The sequence below is a fragment of the Lampris incognitus genome, chromosome 21, assembly GCF_029633865.1.
Source record: "Lampris incognitus isolate fLamInc1 chromosome 21, fLamInc1.hap2, whole genome shotgun sequence".
Lineage (NCBI taxonomy): Eukaryota > Metazoa > Chordata > Actinopteri > Lampriformes > Lampridae > Lampris > Lampris incognitus.
This window is the reverse complement of record NC_079231.1, coordinates 22,826,218-22,844,960: the sequence shown is the minus strand read 5'-3', so window position 1 is coordinate 22,844,960 and position 18,743 is coordinate 22,826,218. Positions and strand designations below refer to the sequence as shown.

General features: G+C 49.6%; 1 protein-coding gene across 5 annotated transcripts in view; it reads right to left on the bottom strand.

Moving 5' to 3' along the window:
- LOC130131721 (R3H domain-containing protein 1-like) overlaps positions 1-18,743 on the bottom strand; it is a 64,434-nt gene that overhangs the window by 16,021 nt on the left and 29,670 nt on the right. For 4 of the 5 annotated variants that reach the window (XR_008812393.1, XM_056301514.1, XM_056301515.1 and 1 more), the window contains exons 8-17: positions 18,178-18,318; positions 17,405-17,513; positions 17,152-17,232; positions 15,696-15,721; positions 15,206-15,259; positions 12,418-12,650; positions 9,935-10,207; positions 8,472-8,626; positions 5,428-5,763; positions 4,415-4,541 (exon numbers count right to left, since the gene is read on the bottom strand). Coding sequence is in view for 4 of the 5 variants with exons in the window: in XM_056301514.1 (XP_056157489.1) it covers positions 4,415-4,541; positions 5,428-5,763; positions 8,472-8,626; positions 9,935-10,207; positions 12,418-12,650; positions 15,206-15,259; positions 15,696-15,721; positions 17,152-17,232; positions 17,405-17,513; positions 18,178-18,318 (1,535 nt within the window). In the remaining variant the exon portion in view is untranslated. Of the gene's footprint in view, positions 1-4,414; positions 4,542-5,427; positions 5,764-8,471; positions 8,627-9,934; positions 10,208-12,417; positions 12,651-15,205; positions 15,260-15,695; positions 15,722-17,151; positions 17,233-17,404; positions 17,514-18,177; positions 18,353-18,743 lie in introns of all 5 variants that reach the window. The other variant, XM_056301517.1, reaches the window with a different exon arrangement.

The window sequence follows — 18,743 nt, the reverse complement described above, 5'->3', positions numbered from 1 at the left end:
GTTTCCCACAGCAGATTTTACAGTTTCCATCGGTACCCTGTGAGGGCACAGCACCAATGGCAGTCACTGTTAACCCGGGCCTAAGCCAATCCCATATGGTGCCCCGACCGATCCGGCATGGCCTCATCAATCTGCATAATGATTTGGCAAAATATTACGCCGGATGCCCTTCCTGACACAACCGCTACCCCTATGGGCGGGGGGCACAGGAAAAGCGCTGGACGCCATCCCAGAATTAATGGACTTGCGCCCATGCCTGTCGCCTGACGAAAAACATACAATAAACTGATAAAATATGATGCACCGGTAAGAGTTTAAAATACCCAGCTGTATATGAAGTAGAACAGCGACACCATCAAAACACAGCTGATCACTCTGAAAGGGATCATTTTTCCATTAACGGAGTCTTCTTCATGCCGTCCGTCGCATCAGTACTTCTACTTGAGTAAAGCAGCTGAAGGGCTCTTCCGCGGCTGGTTGCAGGTGAGGAGTGAGCAGCTGAAAAAGAGACCGGTTCACTGTGAGAATAACAGAGGCCTCTCAGACAGTGTCCCGGCCCCGCATCCCGCCGCTCTGGCTCTTCCCACTTCCTCCCCGCCATCCAATTTCTTATCCGTCACCCATGCGCCGAGGGGCAAAAACTTCCCTTGTCCTCAATAAAAAGTGACCTCTTCCATTATTTAGAAGCTTGTCCGGCGAGCGGGTCAAACAATAAGTCGCAAATTATTCTGCAGGCGTTTGGTTTTACCGGCAGGTTGGATTTACAGCAGCATGCTGACAAACCAGACGGCGCCGAGTAGACACAATGCTAAATTATAAGAGAAAACACCTTGTAGTCGTGATTATACACATCTGACCTGTTTAATAATAACTCAATATTATCAATACGGGCGGCGCGGTGGCGCAGTGGTTAGTGCAGTCGCCTCAGAGCAAGAAGGTCCTGGGTTCGAGCCCCGGGGTTGTCAAACCTTGGGGGTCGTTCCGGGTCGTCCTCTGTGTGGAGTTTGCATGTTCTCCCCGTGTCTGTGTGGGTTTCCTCCGGGTGCTCCAGTTTCCTCCCACAGTCCAAAGACCTGTAGGTCAGGTGGATCGGCCGTACTAAATTGTCCCTTGGTGTGTGTGTGTGTGTGGGCCCTGTGATGGCCTGGCGGCCTGTCCAGGGTGTCTCCCCGCCTGCAGCCCAGTGACTGCTGGGATAGGCTCCAGCATCCCCGAGACCCGAATTCAGATAAGCGGCTTGGCTAATGGAATAGAATATTATTGATATTAAGAACTGATAACCATTTGAACTACAGGCCCGTCAGTATGTAGAAATAACCAAGCGATACCTGCAAACTAACTGGTCAACGTGCACAGGTGACTACTGAGTGAGGTAAAAAGGAAAATAGGGCTTTTCCATATTTCTAGTTCGCTTTTTTGTCATTTTAATGTGGTGTTAGATATAATCTACAGCAAACATTTGTATTGGATAAATTCAAATATAATTACATTGTGCCAAAGTTATACTTTGAATCATTTGTGTTGCAGGAAAAAAAAGTGATTATCCATCCATCCATCCATCATCCATCCATCATCCATCCATCATCCAAACCACTTATCCTGCTCTCAGGGTCGCGGGGATGCTGGAGCCTATCCCAGCAGTCACTGGGCGGCAGGTTGGGAGACACACTGGACAGGCCGCCAGCCCATCACTTGGCCCACACACACACACACACATTCATAGGGACAATTAAATACGGCCGAGTCACCTGACCTACATGTCTTTGGACTGTGGGAGGAAACCGGAGCACCCGGAGGAAACCCACACAGACACAGGCAGAACATGCAAACTCCACACAGAGGATGACCTGGGATGACCCCCAAGGTTGGACTAAGGGCGTCAGGGTAGCATGGTGGTATATTCTGTTGCCTACCAACATGGGAATCGGTGGTTCGAATCCCTGTGTTACCTCCGGCTTAGTCGGGCGTCCCTACAGACACAATTGGCCATGTCTGCGGGTGGGAAGCCGGATGTTGAGTATGTGACCTGGTCGGTGCAATAGCGCCTCCTCTGGTCGGTCGGGGTGCCTGTTTGGGGGGGGGGGGCAAAACTCCTCACTGTCAGGTGAAAAAAAGTAGTTGGTGACTCCACATGTATGGGAGGAGGCATGTGGTAGTCTGCAGCCCTCCCCGGATCAGCAGAGGGGGTGGAGCAGAGACCGGGATGGCTCGGAACAGTGGGGTGATTTGCCAGGTACAATTGGAAACAAAAAAGGGGGGGTCAAAAATAAATAAGAAGGTTGGACTACCCCGGGGGCTCGATCCCAGGACCTTCTCGCTGTGAGGCCACCGTGTCGTTCAACAAACAAACAAATGAAAATAAAATGTCATGCTGTCTTTATCACGATTACTAAGCAGTCAACCTTTTTCGTATAAATACATCTATCACACATGTGTATTACTTGATCATTTCCACATAATGAGTAGCATGTACTTTAAAAGGATGCCCACTGCAGAGGAAACATTCCAGGTAGGTGTGAAAATGTACTTGTCTTATCAAGTATTTTACAAGACAAGTACACACTGTCGCTATTTTTTGATTGCAAACGAGGGGAAGAAGTGTGGAAACAGACAGGGCCACTGTAGAAGTAGCTGTCTTACTAAATGACGTCCAACTCAGCAGCACTACATCCATCTTGTGTGTGTCGGTTATGGTGCGCTATTACCCCCCACCCCCCCACCCCCACCCCAAATCCACTTCAACACACCAAAAAAAAAAATGGAATGGAAGGAAATGTGAGACTTTGAAGTCATTTCTTATGTTTCCCAGGGAAATATGTACTGTCATCAGCCTGCAGGGCGGCGGCAGGAGGCAGCTCCCCCCCCCCCCCCCCGTCTGTCCCCAGCAGGGGAGCCGCCGCTCTGTCCTGCAGACGACAGAACCGTGCCGGGGCTTCACAGCCGCTTTACAGACGAGCGTGCGTGTCACAGCCCTGCTGGTTCTGACGCGCACACGGGAAGCGGGTGTGTGTGTGCGTTTGTGTGCGTGCGCGAGACCGTGAAGCTGAGCCGAGCGGGAGCTAACAAGCTCCACCACTCCTGTGGCCAGGAGAGAAGGGAATAAGTAATAATCGAGGAGACGGCACCTGGAAAGACATCTGAATACATAAACACAAACAGACTCGTGCAACGGATGAAGGGGGGAGGGAGAGAGACAGCGCTGCTTTGCCCTTCATAAGAACAGTTGGGGGGCAGCAGGCAGAGGTCTCTTCACAAAAAAAAAAAAAAGCTATTTTAGAGAAGGGGGTCAGTACACTGCAAAAAATGAAATCTCAACAAGTGAAAATATCTTGTATTTGGTACAATGAGTCCAATATTGAGTAGAATTATCTTGATAATAATAATAATAATTTTGCTTATTTCGTTTTTTTTTCCAGATTTTGGTCAATTTAATCTCGTTTTAAGAAAACATTTATTTAAAACAAGATTAAATTGACCAAAATCAAGAAAAAAACATGAAACAAGCAAAATTATCTGCCAGTGGAATAAGATACTTCAAGATAATTCCACTCAATATTGGACTCATTGTGCCAAATACAAGATCTTTTCACTTGATAAGATTTCATTTTTTGCAGTGTAGTAGACAGTTTCGCTCTATAAATGTCAGACACAAATCTTTGCCATAACAGCCGTGTACAACAAGCTGTGCAGAAATACAAGCTGGATTTTATTACTGCAGCCGAGACGGCAATCCTTATTTACCCACACAGTCCACCTCATCCTTCATCACTACATATCATCATTTTAACCAGTATGACTGTTACCTGTGGATTATATTTGGCAATAAGCATAGAACTGTGCAGAAGAAGCCCCCCCCCCCTCTTTTCTGCCCAATTGTATTCGGCCAATTACCCCACTCTTCCGAGCCGTCCCGGTCGCTACTTTTTCTCCCCAATTGTATGCGGCCAATTACCCCACTCTTCCGAGCCGTCCCGGTCGCTGCTCCGCCCCCTCTGCCAATCCGGGGAGGGCTGCAGACTACCACATGCCTCCTCCCATACATGTGGAGTCGCCAGCCACCTCTTTTCACCTGACAGTGAGGAGTTTCACCAGGGGGACGTAGCGCGTGGGAGGATCACGCTGTTCCCCCTCCCCCCCTGAACAGGCACCCCGACAGACCAGAAGAGGCCCTAGTGCAGCAACCAGGACACATACCCACATCTGGCTTCCCATCCACAGACACGGCCAATGGTGTCTGTAGGGACGCCCGACCAAGCCGGAGGTAACACGGGGATTTGAACCGGCGATCTCCGTGTTGGTAGGCAACAGAATAGACCGCTACGCTACCCGGACGCCCTGAAGAGGCTTTTTAAATGTAGCTCTATGGTAATGTTTTTATCATTACCTGTGTGTGTGTGTGTGTGTGTGTTTGTACCTTGTTGCTGGGGCAGGTTGTGGCCCTGGGGGCAGTTATAGGGCAGGGGGGTGACGGGGGTCCGGTAGTGGTGCTGCTGGCTGGAACAGTTGTGGTAGTGGGAGGGAGCACAGTAACAACTGGCCACCTGCAAACACCACGTGATGAATATCAGAAGTCGGACGGAGAACAAATTACTCCAGATTTACACACATTCCATCATTTAAGCCTCGGAAGGAATCGGATCATTTATCAATATGGCTTCCACTGCATGGATTACTGGTCAAAATCCATTTCGATGCCGATTTTCGATAATTCAAGGTGCGCAGTCAGCTCATTTTGCCTCTAGAACAACATATTGTGATGTCGGCATCTTGACACCTCGGACTGTCGGCCAGGCAACAGAACGAAAAATAGTGATGACAACACCGCGGTGTACGTTTTAACGGGTTTTGGCAGGCGGCGCTGAATTGACCCAGGTGTGAAAAAATGATTATTGACGTCTGAGGCGATGGGTGCACGCTCACTGAGTATTTCAGTATTTTCATGACTGCTCAGGGCTTCCTTCAATCTCCAGCAGCCCGAGCTCTGTACAGCAGCACCGCAAAATATCGATCATGCATCTGTGGGGAGAAGATGTGCTCATGCATGGAGCTGGGATTTATTTTCTGCTAGAATAACACAGATGACAAGATGCTGACAAGGCAGAAATGCGACAACAGGCAACCACAATATACTGTCTGGGACAGTGTCTGGGTCATCGAAAGATGTCATCTTTCAATGTGTAAAATGTAGTATACAAAATTGAGATTTTGCTTTATTTGAGGAACTCTGCAGCTCTATTAAAGCTCTCTTACTTATATTAACTGCTACCACCACCGTTGTGTGTTTCACAAGTACACTTTAGGTGGAAATATTTGATGTCAGTAACCGAGATGTGTGGGAAAAATCACTGCTTAATGCTCCGCATGTTAAATAGATCATGCTTGTACCAGTAAATACTGTCGAGTTGTGGAGTAATGCAGGTGACCTACTTGCTGAACTGGTGGCTGGATGTAGGCGGGTGTCTGGAGAAGCGACTGACTCAAGTTTTGCCCAGGAAAAATGCCAGCCCCCAGGCTGGCGCCAGGGTACGTGGGCACCGGGGCCTGGGCTGGGACCTGCTGCCCCGGAGGCCCACCCGACGGCCCTGCCACTATGTAGCCGGCCACCTGCTGCAGAGGGGTCGCTTGGAGCACCATCGAGGACGGGTAGTGGTGGTGGTGGTACATAGGCGGGCAGTGGTTGGGGTCCACGGCTTGGGCCCCGCCGTCACCAGGCAGCTGCGGTGCCAGCGTCATGTGACTGAACTGGGTGTTCAGAGAATCAGGCTGATGGAGGAAAGACAGCGTCTTAAACACGATCCTGCATCCAGATACGTTGGACTAATAAGCAAGAATTCACTTACATCTGGTGTAGACAAAGGTCTAAGGCACACCGAGGAAAAAAAACAAGTACGGAAACCGTGGCGTAGAAACCGTGGAAAACAAGCGCACAGAGAATACGACTTGGGCCGGAATTATTCAGATGACTCAAAGCACTTAAACGTCAACATTGAGTAGCGTGTTAAATCAGATCGTTCCAAATGAAGTGCTAAATCATAAAAATGTACAGAAATAATAGATTTAAAACGGACGGGGAACTATTTGAACATGACTCGGGTCTGTCTACGAGGAGCCGGGGAATCTAAAGTGAGCCGTCTATCTGTACCAACAAAGCATGTCAGCGTAGGTCATTTCTGACAAGCTGTTGGAAGAGCAGCATTTTTAGTCATGGATTATTTATCGTCAACATCTGCTGACGGATTAATTTTTAATGAAATTTTCCACATGCATAATTAGCCAGAGACACGTATCTTTGGTGAAAACCAGGTCAAAAATTAGGTTAAACCAATGCAAGCTCCACATATGTGGGTAATGGCCCAAATTGGAGTCGGCTACACCTCTCCCGCTAAATGATGACAGAAGCTAGCTAACTGGGTAGTTCATTAAGGAAATAAAATGGGATTTTGAGTTTTGGAGTTTTGATGTTTGGGGGCTCATTTGTAGGGGGCTTATGTACCATTAGAGAGTCTCTCTATCACGGTGCTAACAAGGGAAATGTCAACCAGTGTGGCAGATGGAGCTTGGCATTTTCTTAATCTGCCGGCTGTCTCGGCTGGTGGATTCAAAAGTTTACCAGTCACTTTATTCCCCCCCCCCTTTTCTCCCCAATTGTGTACTTGGCCAATTACCTTATTTTCTAAGCTGTCCCGTTCGCTGCTCCACCCCCTCTGCCGATCCGCGGAGGGCGGCAGACTACCACATGCCTCCTCCGATACACGTGGAGTCGCCAGCTGCTTCTTTTCACCTGACAGTGAGGAGTTTCGCCAGGGGGACGTAGCGCGTGGGAGGATCACGCTGTTCCCCCCAGTTCCCCCTCCCCCAAACAGGCGCCCCGACCGCCCAGGGGAGGCGCTAGTGCAGCGACCAGGGGCCTCATGTATCAGTCGTTACTATGGGCAAATTTATGCATACATACCCATGGAATTTTTTAGCCCTCAAGATTGTCTGACAGTCAGCAGCAAAGCATGATGGTTATGTGTAATTCCTTCCTCCTTAACATTTGTTGTCTACCTCTTGCAACAAGCAATCACCCAGGCCTGCAAAGACATCAGTGTCAGCCAATCAGTGTCTAAAGCCAGGGGTTACTCAGGTTCCACACTGGTCTCTGAGACAAACTTCAGGGCTAAAAAATCTCACGGGTGTGTACTAACAAATTTGCCCATAGTAACGATACTATGGGCAACTGATACATGAGGCCCCTGGACACATACCCACATCCGGCTTCCCTCCCGCGGACACGGCCAATTGTGTCTGTAGGGACGAACGACCAAGCCGGATGTAACACGGGGATTCAAACCGGTGATCCCAAAATTGGTAGGCAACGGCATACACCGCCACGCCACCCGGACGCCCTTACCAGTCACTTTATTCTAAAACAATATGAGCCACAGCCGAGATAAAACACTTCTTTACTGGCACTGCTGGCGATTTGCCATCTCCATGAATGCATGTTGGCACACCGGGCCCAAAGATGATTTGAAACCATTGAACATCCTGGGATTTTAAATTTTCAACAGGGATTTAGCAGCAGCCGTGAGAAGTTCAAATTTTAATAATTACCTTTTCACGGCCAATTTATTTTCTTCCTCCTGCTCACTGTGCAGCTGGTCAGCTGAATCAGTAATAATATATAACCACCGCCTCTGAAGCAGTGACTATAACAATTTAACAAGAAATAAATTGGATACACTATGTAGATGTAGATTAAACCAGACGTCTAAGCTTTTAGGTCTTCGGCGGGGAAATGGAAATGAGATAAAAAGTTCAATTTGACTCAAATGTGTCAGACAAGTTCAGTTCGTCCGTCCGGGAAAAGCATTTTAATAACCAAACGTATTGTGACAGAACAGGAGATGAGGAGAAAAAAAGAAGAAGAGAAGGTTCTGTACCACGGTGTACTGCTGGTTAGGACAAATAGGCAGGAACTGAGAGGGAGGAGCAGGCGGAGGAGGAAGAGGAGGAGGATAGGACACTGCTGCGTACTGGACGGGCTCGGAGGACGGCTGGAGAGAGGGACAGGTCGGCTGAGGAGGGGACAGATAACGGAGATGGATGGAGGGACAAGAGATTAGATGAGGAGAGGAAGGTCGGAGTGCCAAGTCGGTCCGGGAGTGTGTTAGAATAACCTATTCCGAACAAGCATCGCTTTACTTCTTCTCCGAGCTCCCAAGGCCGGGCTAAAGAATAGCGAGTCAGGAGGGAGAAACAGCTGCAGTTGCTATCTGATCTGCACAAAGCCTGGAAGATAAGACTCCTCAGGATGTGCCTAGACTTCCACAACACTGCACTGAAAACCATCTTTACGCCTTAAGTACAAGGCTGACTGATAAACCTGGGTCATGCAGAATTTCAATTGAAAACGTTCGATTTTTTTGTCACGATGGACATGCAAATTGTGGCCCCGGCAGAAAAAAAGCCAGGCCCCGCCCACTGACCTGGGAGTGGATGTGATTGGCTGGCTGTTGCTGGGCAGCAGGAGCGGCCGCCTGCTGGCTGGCCTGCCCCTGCTGAGGGCTCTTGACAGTGGGGAGCGCGGGGGTGGCGGGGTTGTACAATGCAGAGCTGCCATCCGAACCAGGGAAGGGCTGGCCTGCCGAGGAAGAACAATAACGTCTGTCAAGACCAGAAAAACCAGAACTGGAACCCCCTCCCCCCCAATGCCCAAATCCTAACATGAAAAACCTCTAGGAGTTGACAAAAAAAGACTCTTCTGGAAATTCTTCTCCAGCTTTGAGAGAGGAGGTGAAACATAAGGAAGACAGGAATTAGAAGCTCTGATGGTATTTGCAGCTCCACTCACAGCTCCAAACAACACGGCCATACTTGCAGTGATTGCAGACCCCTCAGAATTTGACCCCCCCCCCAATCTTCTCAATGCCTGTTTTCCTCTTACTGTTAAGTGGATAAACGAAAAGAGTCCAGACCATGTTTACTAGTATAGGTCTGGGACCCAAAGCCTGAGGATACAAAAAGCCTGGGATCCAAAGCCTGAGGATACTCATGACATGCTATTATGATATCGGGTCAAATAACCTTGAATAAGAAATTGCTCCATTTGCCATCTTGGAATCACCTTCCATATAAAGTGGATATCAGCAATTTTCATTTAGAACATTCATCCATTATCCAAACCGCTTATCCTTACTCAGGGTAGCAGGATGCTGGAGCCTATTCCAGCAGTCATTGGGCGACAAGCGGGGGAGACACCCTGGACAGGCCGCCAGGCCATCACAGGGCCGACACATTCACACCTAGGGACAATTTAGTACGGCCGATTCACCTGACCTACATGTCTTTGGACTGTGCGAGGAAACTGGAGCACCAGGAGGAAACCCACGCAGACACAGGGAGAACATGCAAACTCAACACAGAGGACGACCCGGGACGACCCCCAAGGTTGGACTACCCTGGGGCTCGAACCTAGGGCCTTCTTCTTGCTGTGAGGTGACTGCGATAACCACTGCGCCACCGTGCCGCCCGTGTCTCTCCGCCTGCCGCCCAATGACTGCTGGGATAGGCTCCAGCATCCCCGCGGCCCTGAGAGCAGGATAAGCAGTTTGGATAATGGACGAATGGAACACCTTTTATCATTTTTAGTTAAACTTTCTCAACATCCCAACAGCTCTCAAGTAAGTAGATGCATTGGGGAAAAAAATCCGGTGCAGCTGCCCTAGGTGCTGGAAACAAAGACGGAACATTTTCTCTGCATCAGCCAATCACGACAGTTCTTTGCAAGCTGGCATCTCCATTGTTCCCGACTCGCTGTTAGTCAGTTAGCATATTCACAAGGCTCTTAGTCAGAAGTGAGGGGGCAGATTCTTTTGCAGTATTTGAAAACATAACCAGCTCTTGCTAACGCTAACATCTCAGGATCACTTACCCCAACTTCAACACCTACCAGTGTGTGGGCTGACTAGAACACTGCCCGGTGGTATTCCTGTGGCTTCCAATGGCAAGACGTAGAAATTTGTTGTGGTGGGAGTTGGGGGCTGCTGCGACGGGCCGCTCTTATCCCCCTGAGCGCGCCCGGGACATCTGCCACTCGCGTCTGATTGGGACACAGGTGTGCTGGGGATGGCGTTGGCTCTCGACGGGGCTGGACCCGGGAGAAACAGTTGCGGACGAGATAGCGAGCTGGAAGATGAGCCCACGCTACTGGAACATTCAGAACCTGAGTAAGGGGAGCGTGGCAAGAACGTAAGGTTTCGAGTCAAGATTAGGCTGCTAAGTGAGAAGCACCTTATGAGGGACGTGAGAGACATGAGTTAATGACTTCAACCCAGAGCTGAGAAATGAATTACATCGAATCGCTTGTCTCTCTCATGGTACATGTAGGTCTGAACGTAAAGGGACAATTCAGCCTCAAAAGAGAGCCGAGTCCCCTTCCGTACCTCTGGAGCCACATGTATATTCCCACTGACAGGATCAAACTTGACGAGAGCTTTCTCAGCTGTGACACTCCTACCGTAACCCTGCAACTCTCTCCATTTTCCCGACTGTCTGAATAAACCATAAAATATGCTTGAAAAAAGGAGCTGACTACCCACGCCCATTTGAATATAAATTCAGGATGAAAAAGGCAGGCAGAGATGACAAGCGGTCCGCTGCATGTGGGAGGCTGTCAGGTGGGCAGAGGAGAATGACGGGCACGGCAAAAACCCCGCAGCGTGCGCAGGACGCCTGCTCGATTTGGGATTTGAAGGACGAAGCGAACGCAAGCCAAGCCACCGCGTAAACAACCTAACAAAAGCGTGCTCGGGCAAAAAGCCTGCCACTAGTTGGCTGTGACCCTGTGTCTCTCCACCAATTTACTCTGCCAAGGCCGGCGTTTCGGAGCAAGGCTTTTACCTCATTGTCATTCCATTTTCATAATGTCCTGCCTGCCTTGCTGAGTGGCCATTAGCTTGGAGAGCCGACGACAGACCTACCTGCGCATAAGATGTTAGCACGAACAGCCGCTGATGAGACCGTAAACGCTCAAAATGCACGGGGGAATTTCCTCAGAGGCCAGAACAGAATATTGCCATTTTGAGCTCATCCATTTAACCACCTCCTCCGAAACCTTTTTTGTTGTTAATGTGACTGACGCCGACTGGGTTTTAAGTGCTGGGGTTTTTTTTTTTTTGTGTGTGACTGGATAATAAATGTGCTCACTAGCCAAGAGAATTATGGGTCACAAACTTAGAAGAGAAATTGTTTCAGTTACATTTCCAAATCGCCGCCCTTTGTCAGGCAGCATTAGTAGTCCAAATATGTCAAACAAGACGGGTGTCCGGGTGGCGTAGTGGTCTATTCCGTTGCCTACAACCACAGGGATCGCCGGTTCAAATCCCCGTGTTACCTCTGGCTTGGTCGGGCGTCCCTACAGACACAATTGGCCGTGTCTATGGGTGGGAAGCCGGATGTGGGTATGTGTCCTGGTCGCTGCACTAGTCTAGCGCCTCCTCTGGTCGGTCGGGGGCGCCTGTTCAGGGGGGAGGGGGAACTTGGGGGGAATAGCGTGATCCTCCCACGCGCTCTGGTGAAACTCCTCACGGTCAGGTGAAAAAAAGTGGCTGGCAACTCCACATGTATGGGAGGAGGCATGTGGTAGTCTGCAGCCCTCCCCGGATCGGCAGAGGGGGTGGAGCAGCGACCGGGACGGCTCGGAAGAGTGGGGTAATTGGCTGGGTACAATTGGGGAGAATAAATCCAAATAAATAAATACTATCTTAAGGTTGGCTTACTTGATCTTTTCTGTAATCTGTTGATTCAATTCTTCTTTTCTGTAAATCGTTCAGCCCTCCAACAAACTGTGTCCGACCAACATCACCTCACGTTTTTCATTGAATTTTACTTTGTTCCTGAGGTGGCTCTTGTATCGCCCCCCCCCCCTTTTTTTTCTCCCCAATTGTATCCGGCCAGTTACCCCACTCTTCCGAGCCGTCCTGGTTGCTGCTCCACCCCCTCTGCCGATTCGGGGAGGGCAGATACATGTGGAGTCACCAGCCGCTTCTTTTCAACTGACAGTGAGGAGTTTCGCCAGGGGGATGTAGCGCATGGGAGGATCACACTATTCCCAACCAGTTCCCCCTACCCCCTGAACAGGTGCCCCGACCGGCCAGAGGAGGTGCTAGTGCAGTGACCAGGACACACGCCCACAACCGGCTTCTCACCCGCCGACACGGCCAATTGTGTCTGTAGGGACGCCCGACCGAGCCAGAAGTAACTCGAGTATTCGATCCGCGATCCCCGTGTTGGTAGGCAACGGAATAGACCGCTACGCTACCTGGACGCCCCTAAGATAGTATTGCTAATATCAAAACACCTAGTATCTAAAGGCCGCATGCATCATTTGTTTCTGTCTGTATATGCACAGCTTTCGTCTGTTGTCTCTCTTACCTGTTTTGGAGAACGCAGTGCTCTTGCTGCTGCTCGCTGAGCTGTCTCCTTGGACGAAGCCCACGGGGGTGCCATTGAAGCTACTGGCCTTGGTGATGGGGGGCCGTGGGGGTGGGCGGTTGAGGCTGTCCGAGCTGTCGGTACTGCTCCACGGCCGAGGCTCACCGCATCGCCACAGAACCTCCGCCTCGGAGCTGCTTTGACGGCTGCCGCTCGATCGACCAGCCCTCAGCCTGGAGGAGAGAGACGAGGCGTCAGGGGAATTGGGCAATGTCTTAAATAAATAAGACATCACTGTAGGGCCCAGCTCAAGCACGACAGAACAGTGTGGCTATCAAGACTATGGCCACGTAGTGATGCATACAAGAGATAAGGGGAGTAAGAGTGTCGAAGAACACATTAGAGAAGAATATCTAAAGGTCCAAGAGCATCTATGAATCTAGATAACTTTTTCTTTTTTTGAAAATTTTTCCCCCTTTTCACCCCAATTGTACCCATCCAATTACCCCACTCTTCCGAGCCATGCCGGTCGCTGCTCCACCCCCTCTGCCGATCTGGGGAGGGCTTCAGACTACCACATGCCTCCTCCAATACATGTGGAGTCGCCAGCCACTTCTTTTCACCTGACAGTGAGGAGTTTCACCAGGGGGACGTAGCATGTGGGAGGATCACGCTATTCCCCCCCCAGTCCCCCCCCGAACAGGTACCCCAACCGACCAGAGGAGGCGCTAGTGCAGTGACCGAGACACCCAAATCTGGCTTCCCACCCGCAGACACAGCCAGTTGTGTCTGTAGGGACGCCCAACCAAGCCGGAGGTAGCACGGGGATTCGAACCAACTATCTCCGTGTTGGTACGCAACGGATGAGACTGCCACGCCATCCAGACACCCCCGTTCGTGCTACTATGTTGAGTACATTTGTCCTACTAAGTAATGAAATGTAGAATGCTGTGAACTACAAGAAATTGGATGCTACTAAAATTCAACTTACACTTTACCTTGGAGTGTGTATTTTTTAGAGCTCAGCCTGGGTGAATACATATCACACACTTGTCAAGAGTGCAGCGACAGGACGAGATAGACCGAAACTTTGCCTGTGAAGCCAAGTTCCATGGCTTGTCAGAAGCTCAGTCAGTACGGCCTCCGATCCCCTCAACGGCTTTATCACACTACGTTTCAAGATTTGGCTCGAACCGAACGTCTCACAAGCACACGGAGGAAAAAAAAAGAAAAGATTGTTGGGGAGCGGCCGATCTCCCGTAACAGGCACCTTCTTGAAAAGCAAGGTCCATCATGGGAGCAGCGCTCCAAGCTCTTGGACGGCTGATTAAGATGGGCTGACTCAAAGTGTTCTGTACCCGTTGTTCAGACATAGAGACAGAGAGAGAGAGCGAGAGGGAGAGAACAAGACAGAGAGAGAGAGCGAGGGTGAGCGAGAGAGAGCGAGAGGGAGGGGAGAGAGAGCGAGAGGGAGGGAGAGAGAGCGAGAGGGAGGGAGAGAGAGTGAGAGAGAGAGCAAGAGCGAGAGCAAGAGCAAGGGAGAGAGAGCGAGAGAGAGAGAATGAGACAGAGATACAGCAAGAGCAAGGGAGAGAGAGTGAGACAGAGAGAGAGAATGAGACAGAGAGACAGCAAGAGCAAGGGAGAGAGAGAGCGAGACAGAGAGAGAGAGCGAGGGTGAGCGAGAGAGAGCGAGACAGAGAGAGAGAGCGAGGGTGAGCGAGAGAGAGCGAGAGGGAGGGGAGAGAGCGAGAGAGAGGGAGAGAGAGCGAGAGGGAGGGAGAGAGCGAGAGAGAGAGAATGAGACAGAGAGACAGCAAGAGCAAGGGAGAGAGAGCGAGACAGAGAGAGAGAATGAGACAGAGAGACAGCAAGAGCAAGGGAGAGAGAGAGCGAGACAGAGAGAGAGCGAGACAGAGCGACAGTGAGAGAGAGAGCGAGGGCGAGAGAGAGAGAAAGACAGAGAGAGAGAGAGAGAGAGAGCGAGAGAGGGAGGGAGCAAGAGAGATTACAACAAATCACAACACAAATGAGAATGTTATGGGGCCCTAAAAAGAGAATACAAACTGACTGACTATCTGTCCACTGTCAGAGACAGTCAGCAGAGACACATCCTTACCATGTACACTGACCACAGTGTACATGGTACCACAGCCTAGCCACTGAAAAGGGCAGACACACAAAACATCTTGGCTACCAAAAGAGCAAAGAATATGTGGTCACTGTACGGCAGGTGAGGTCGAGACAGAAATGCACTTCCTGCTAAATTGTGAGAAATTCCAGAACATAAGAGAAAAACACCAGGAGACATTTGAAAACCAGATTCCAAATGTTCCGCTCATGGATGTGAAAGAAAAATGGCCACGTATTTTAGGAGGGCCAAAGGTCACACCTTGCGGCACAATATATGTCAGAATGCCATAGCCTAAGGGGTCAGTGAGTGACCAAAACACTGTAAGTTACCGTCAGTTGCTATTCAAGTACTGTTCTATGTTTCTGCCAGATCTATCTGTTCCTTTTGCTTTCTTTTTTTTTTTGTTTAGTTCTCTGTTGACTTGTTTTGCTTTGGCAACATTGTAATTAATGCAGTCATGCCAATGAAGCATCACTGAACTGAATTGAATTGAACTGAGAGAGATAGAGAGAGAGAGAGAGAAATTGGATTGAATTGAAAATTGAGAGGGAATGAGAGAGTGAGAAAGAGAGAGAGAGAGAGAGAGAGAGAGAGAGAGAGAGAGAGAGAAAGAGAGAGAGAGAGAGAGAGAAAATGAACCGTGGGACTGTGTACCTGAACATCTGCCGTCTCTGCTGGGTGCTCATGCGTTCTTCTTTCTCCTGGACCCTGCCGACAGAAGAGGTGCTGTGATCAGGTGTGCCGACACGACGTGTGGCCAGTTTGGTGCGAGAGAGATGAGAAGAACTCATGCGTTTCATTCCCAAATGAGATATCTAGCTTTGGGGGAAAAAAAAAAATACAATCTACCGTGAAGCCTGATCTGACACATTAATTGCGGTCCTGACAGTGAAACTCATTACTGAAGATCTGCTCCTGTGATTGGGTTTCAAACAACCTTTCACGTTAAACCGTTTTGATTTTGGGGAACCTGACGGTCTGTACCCTGGAGAGCACGAACCCTGAACACTCCTTAGTATTATGTTATTCATGCTGGATACAGTGGGGGTGTTATTCAAATACTTAATGAGACCTACAGCTGGAACACAGGGTTCAAACATACTGGTAATACAGTACAGTGTGTTGTTGGGATTATACCACTTACCTTTCACTTAGAGTGACGTGATCTCCCTACAGAGGAAAAAATACTCAGTTACTGGTACAGATTACATAGACTGTATCCCCCCCCCCCCATTTCTCTCCCTAATTGTACTTGGCCAATTACCCCACTCTTCTGAGCCATCCCAGTCGCTGCTACACCCCCCCCCCCCCGCCGATCCGGTCCGGGGAGGGCTGCAGACTACCACATGCCTCCTCCCATACACATGGAGTCGCCAGCCGCCTCTTTTCACCTGACAGTGAGGAGTTTCACCAGGCGGACATAGCACGTGGGAGGATCACACTATTCCCCCCAGTTCCCCCTACCCCTCTGAACAAGCGCCCCGACCGACCAGAGGGGGCACTAGTGCAGCGACCAGGACACATACCCACATCCGCCTTCCCACCCACAGACACGGCCAATTGTGTCTGTAGGCACGCCCGACCAAGCCGGAGGTAACACGGGGATTCGAACAGGCGAACCCCGTGTTGGTAGGCAGTGAAATAGACTGCCACGCCACCCGGATGCCCTTAGACTGTATTTTCTTAGCGCAATTTGGAAAACCTCTCTCATCTATATACAGAGTGCGCCTACGTGGTGCTGAGCTGTGCAATGCTAAAAGCTAGCATTTGGTTCATGTTTTTTAAGTTGCTTCTTGTTCAGGATTTTGCATTACTGGTGTCACTTCCCATCAGAATGAGTTAATCACTATTAAATCACGGCTTGGAAATACATGAGTGATATTGTGATATAAGGTGAGACATTGTCTGGGTTTTTGGCTATGGTAAAAAAAAATAAAACCGACTGCACTGTCTTTGCAACTCAAATGTTGGTAGTTGCTGGTCTTAAAGGATGCTTTACAGTAAAGTGAGGCCATTTCCTGAACTTACTCGACTGTTTTAGTGAAATGAACAATGAGCCTGCTTGCTCACCATATTCCATCCATCCATCATATTCCATCCATCCATTATCCAAACCGCTTATCAGGGTCACAGAATGCTGGAGCCTATCCCAGCAGTCATTGGGCGGCAGGCAGGGAGACACCCTGGACAGGCCACCAGTCCATCACAGGGCTGACACACACACACACACACACACACACACACACACCTAGGGACAATTTAGTATGGTCGATTCACCTGACCTAATGTCTTTTTGATGGTGGAAGGAAACCCACGCAGACACGGGGAGAACACACAAAGACCACACAAAGGACGACCCGGGACGACCTCCAAGGTTGGACTACCCTGGGGTTTCGAACCCAGGACCTTCTTGCTGTGAGTTCTTGCAAATAAAATTTATTTGGGAAAAATAGTGAGAAAAAAAAGAAAAAGCACCATCAAAACATACTGAATGGGAACATGAACACCCCTCCCCCCCACCACCACACACACCCTCCCCCACCACCACCACCACACACCCTCCCCATACATACAAACACAAACACGTCATCTGCAAATACCCTGTCCCTGGCTTGTTGGTACTCGTCCTCTCTATCCTCCATCGATTTGCTCCTCTTGTCACCTGTAAGACGCATATGAACCTACCAAGGAGAGACACGAGCACGCACACGTGTACACACACACACACACACACACACACACACACAAGGATTTTAGCAGCTGTGTCATGCTGCAAGATTTTCCCACTCTTACCAACATGTCAGAGAAGAAAAGTGGCAGCTTGGGGGGGAGGGAAAAAAAACACCACCCTACCGCGCTGTCTTCACGATCAAAGCTGGAGTTGTCTCGTTTCAGAATGTAGCGTTTCTGAATGTCGTCGGCCCTGTCATCCTGGATGTGCTCGCAGAATTTCTGATGGGGTCTGTAAGTGGGGAATTTACGAGAGTTTTGTCGATTGGCTTACTGAGGCAGATAGTGACAAAAATAAATAAACAAAAAAATTGATAAATAAACATGCTAACGAAGCACCGAGGCAAGACAGTATCTCAATCATTATTCACAAGCCACTGTGACGGGTGGGAGAATTTTGAAATAAGACATTCAAGTTTAGGACATGCATTTGACACAGTGACAATAGGTGCAGTGTCCTGTATGGATGAACCATTCATTCATCCATCCATCCATCCATCATCCGAACCGCTTATCCTTACTCAGGGTCGCAGGGATGCTGGAGCCTACCCCAGGAGCCACTGGGCGGCAGGTGGGGAGACACCTTGGCCAGGCCACCAGGTCATCACAGGGCAAACACACACACATTCACACCTAGAGATAATGTAGTACGGCCGATTCACCTGACCTACATGTCTTTGGACTGTGGGAGGAAACCGGAGCACCCAGAGGAAACCCACGCAGACACGGGGAGAACATGCAAACTCCACACAGACGACGACCTGGGATGACCCCCAAGGTTGGACTACCCCGGGGCTCGAACCCAGGACCTTCTTGCTGTGAGGCGACCGTGCTAACCACTGTGCCACCGTGCCGCCAAAATGGATGAACCAGAGGACACAAAAAGGGAAGCTCACATTCTGGTGTTGGTGGTTTTGTTGATGACCACAGACTTCCCGCTGGGGTCCACGTTGTGGTCCATTCCAAAGTAGGCAGCCACTCGGTGTAACAACATCCGGTGGTACGAGGTCATGGGAGGGAACTTCCTCTTCTGGCTTCTGAAGGGAGACGTGGCTTGGATGAGTTGGACCACTATCATGAGACTTTTGAGGATCAACGTGCATGCTGGGCTGGTTTGATGCATACATTTGATGCAGATTTATTCACTGGCACACGATTAACTCTACCAGACACAATCTCAGTAAAAATGAGTCTAGGATGTGCAGCAAAGTGGAGGAGGGCAGAGGAAGGCCAGTTAAATGCTAGTTAAATTTAGCAGGAATCTGGTTTTACTCCCGGCGTCTCATATACCCATAACTACTTGCAAAAGTATTCTGAATTTTGTTTAAATTAAATGTTAAAATCATTGCTGGCAGAATTCAAAACTACTCTAGTCATGACATTTTAGGAGTGGTCCCCTCTGTCAGGTTCTTGATAGTGAATCTTCTTCTTTTTTTCCTTTTTTTTGGTATCCCCCCGCAAT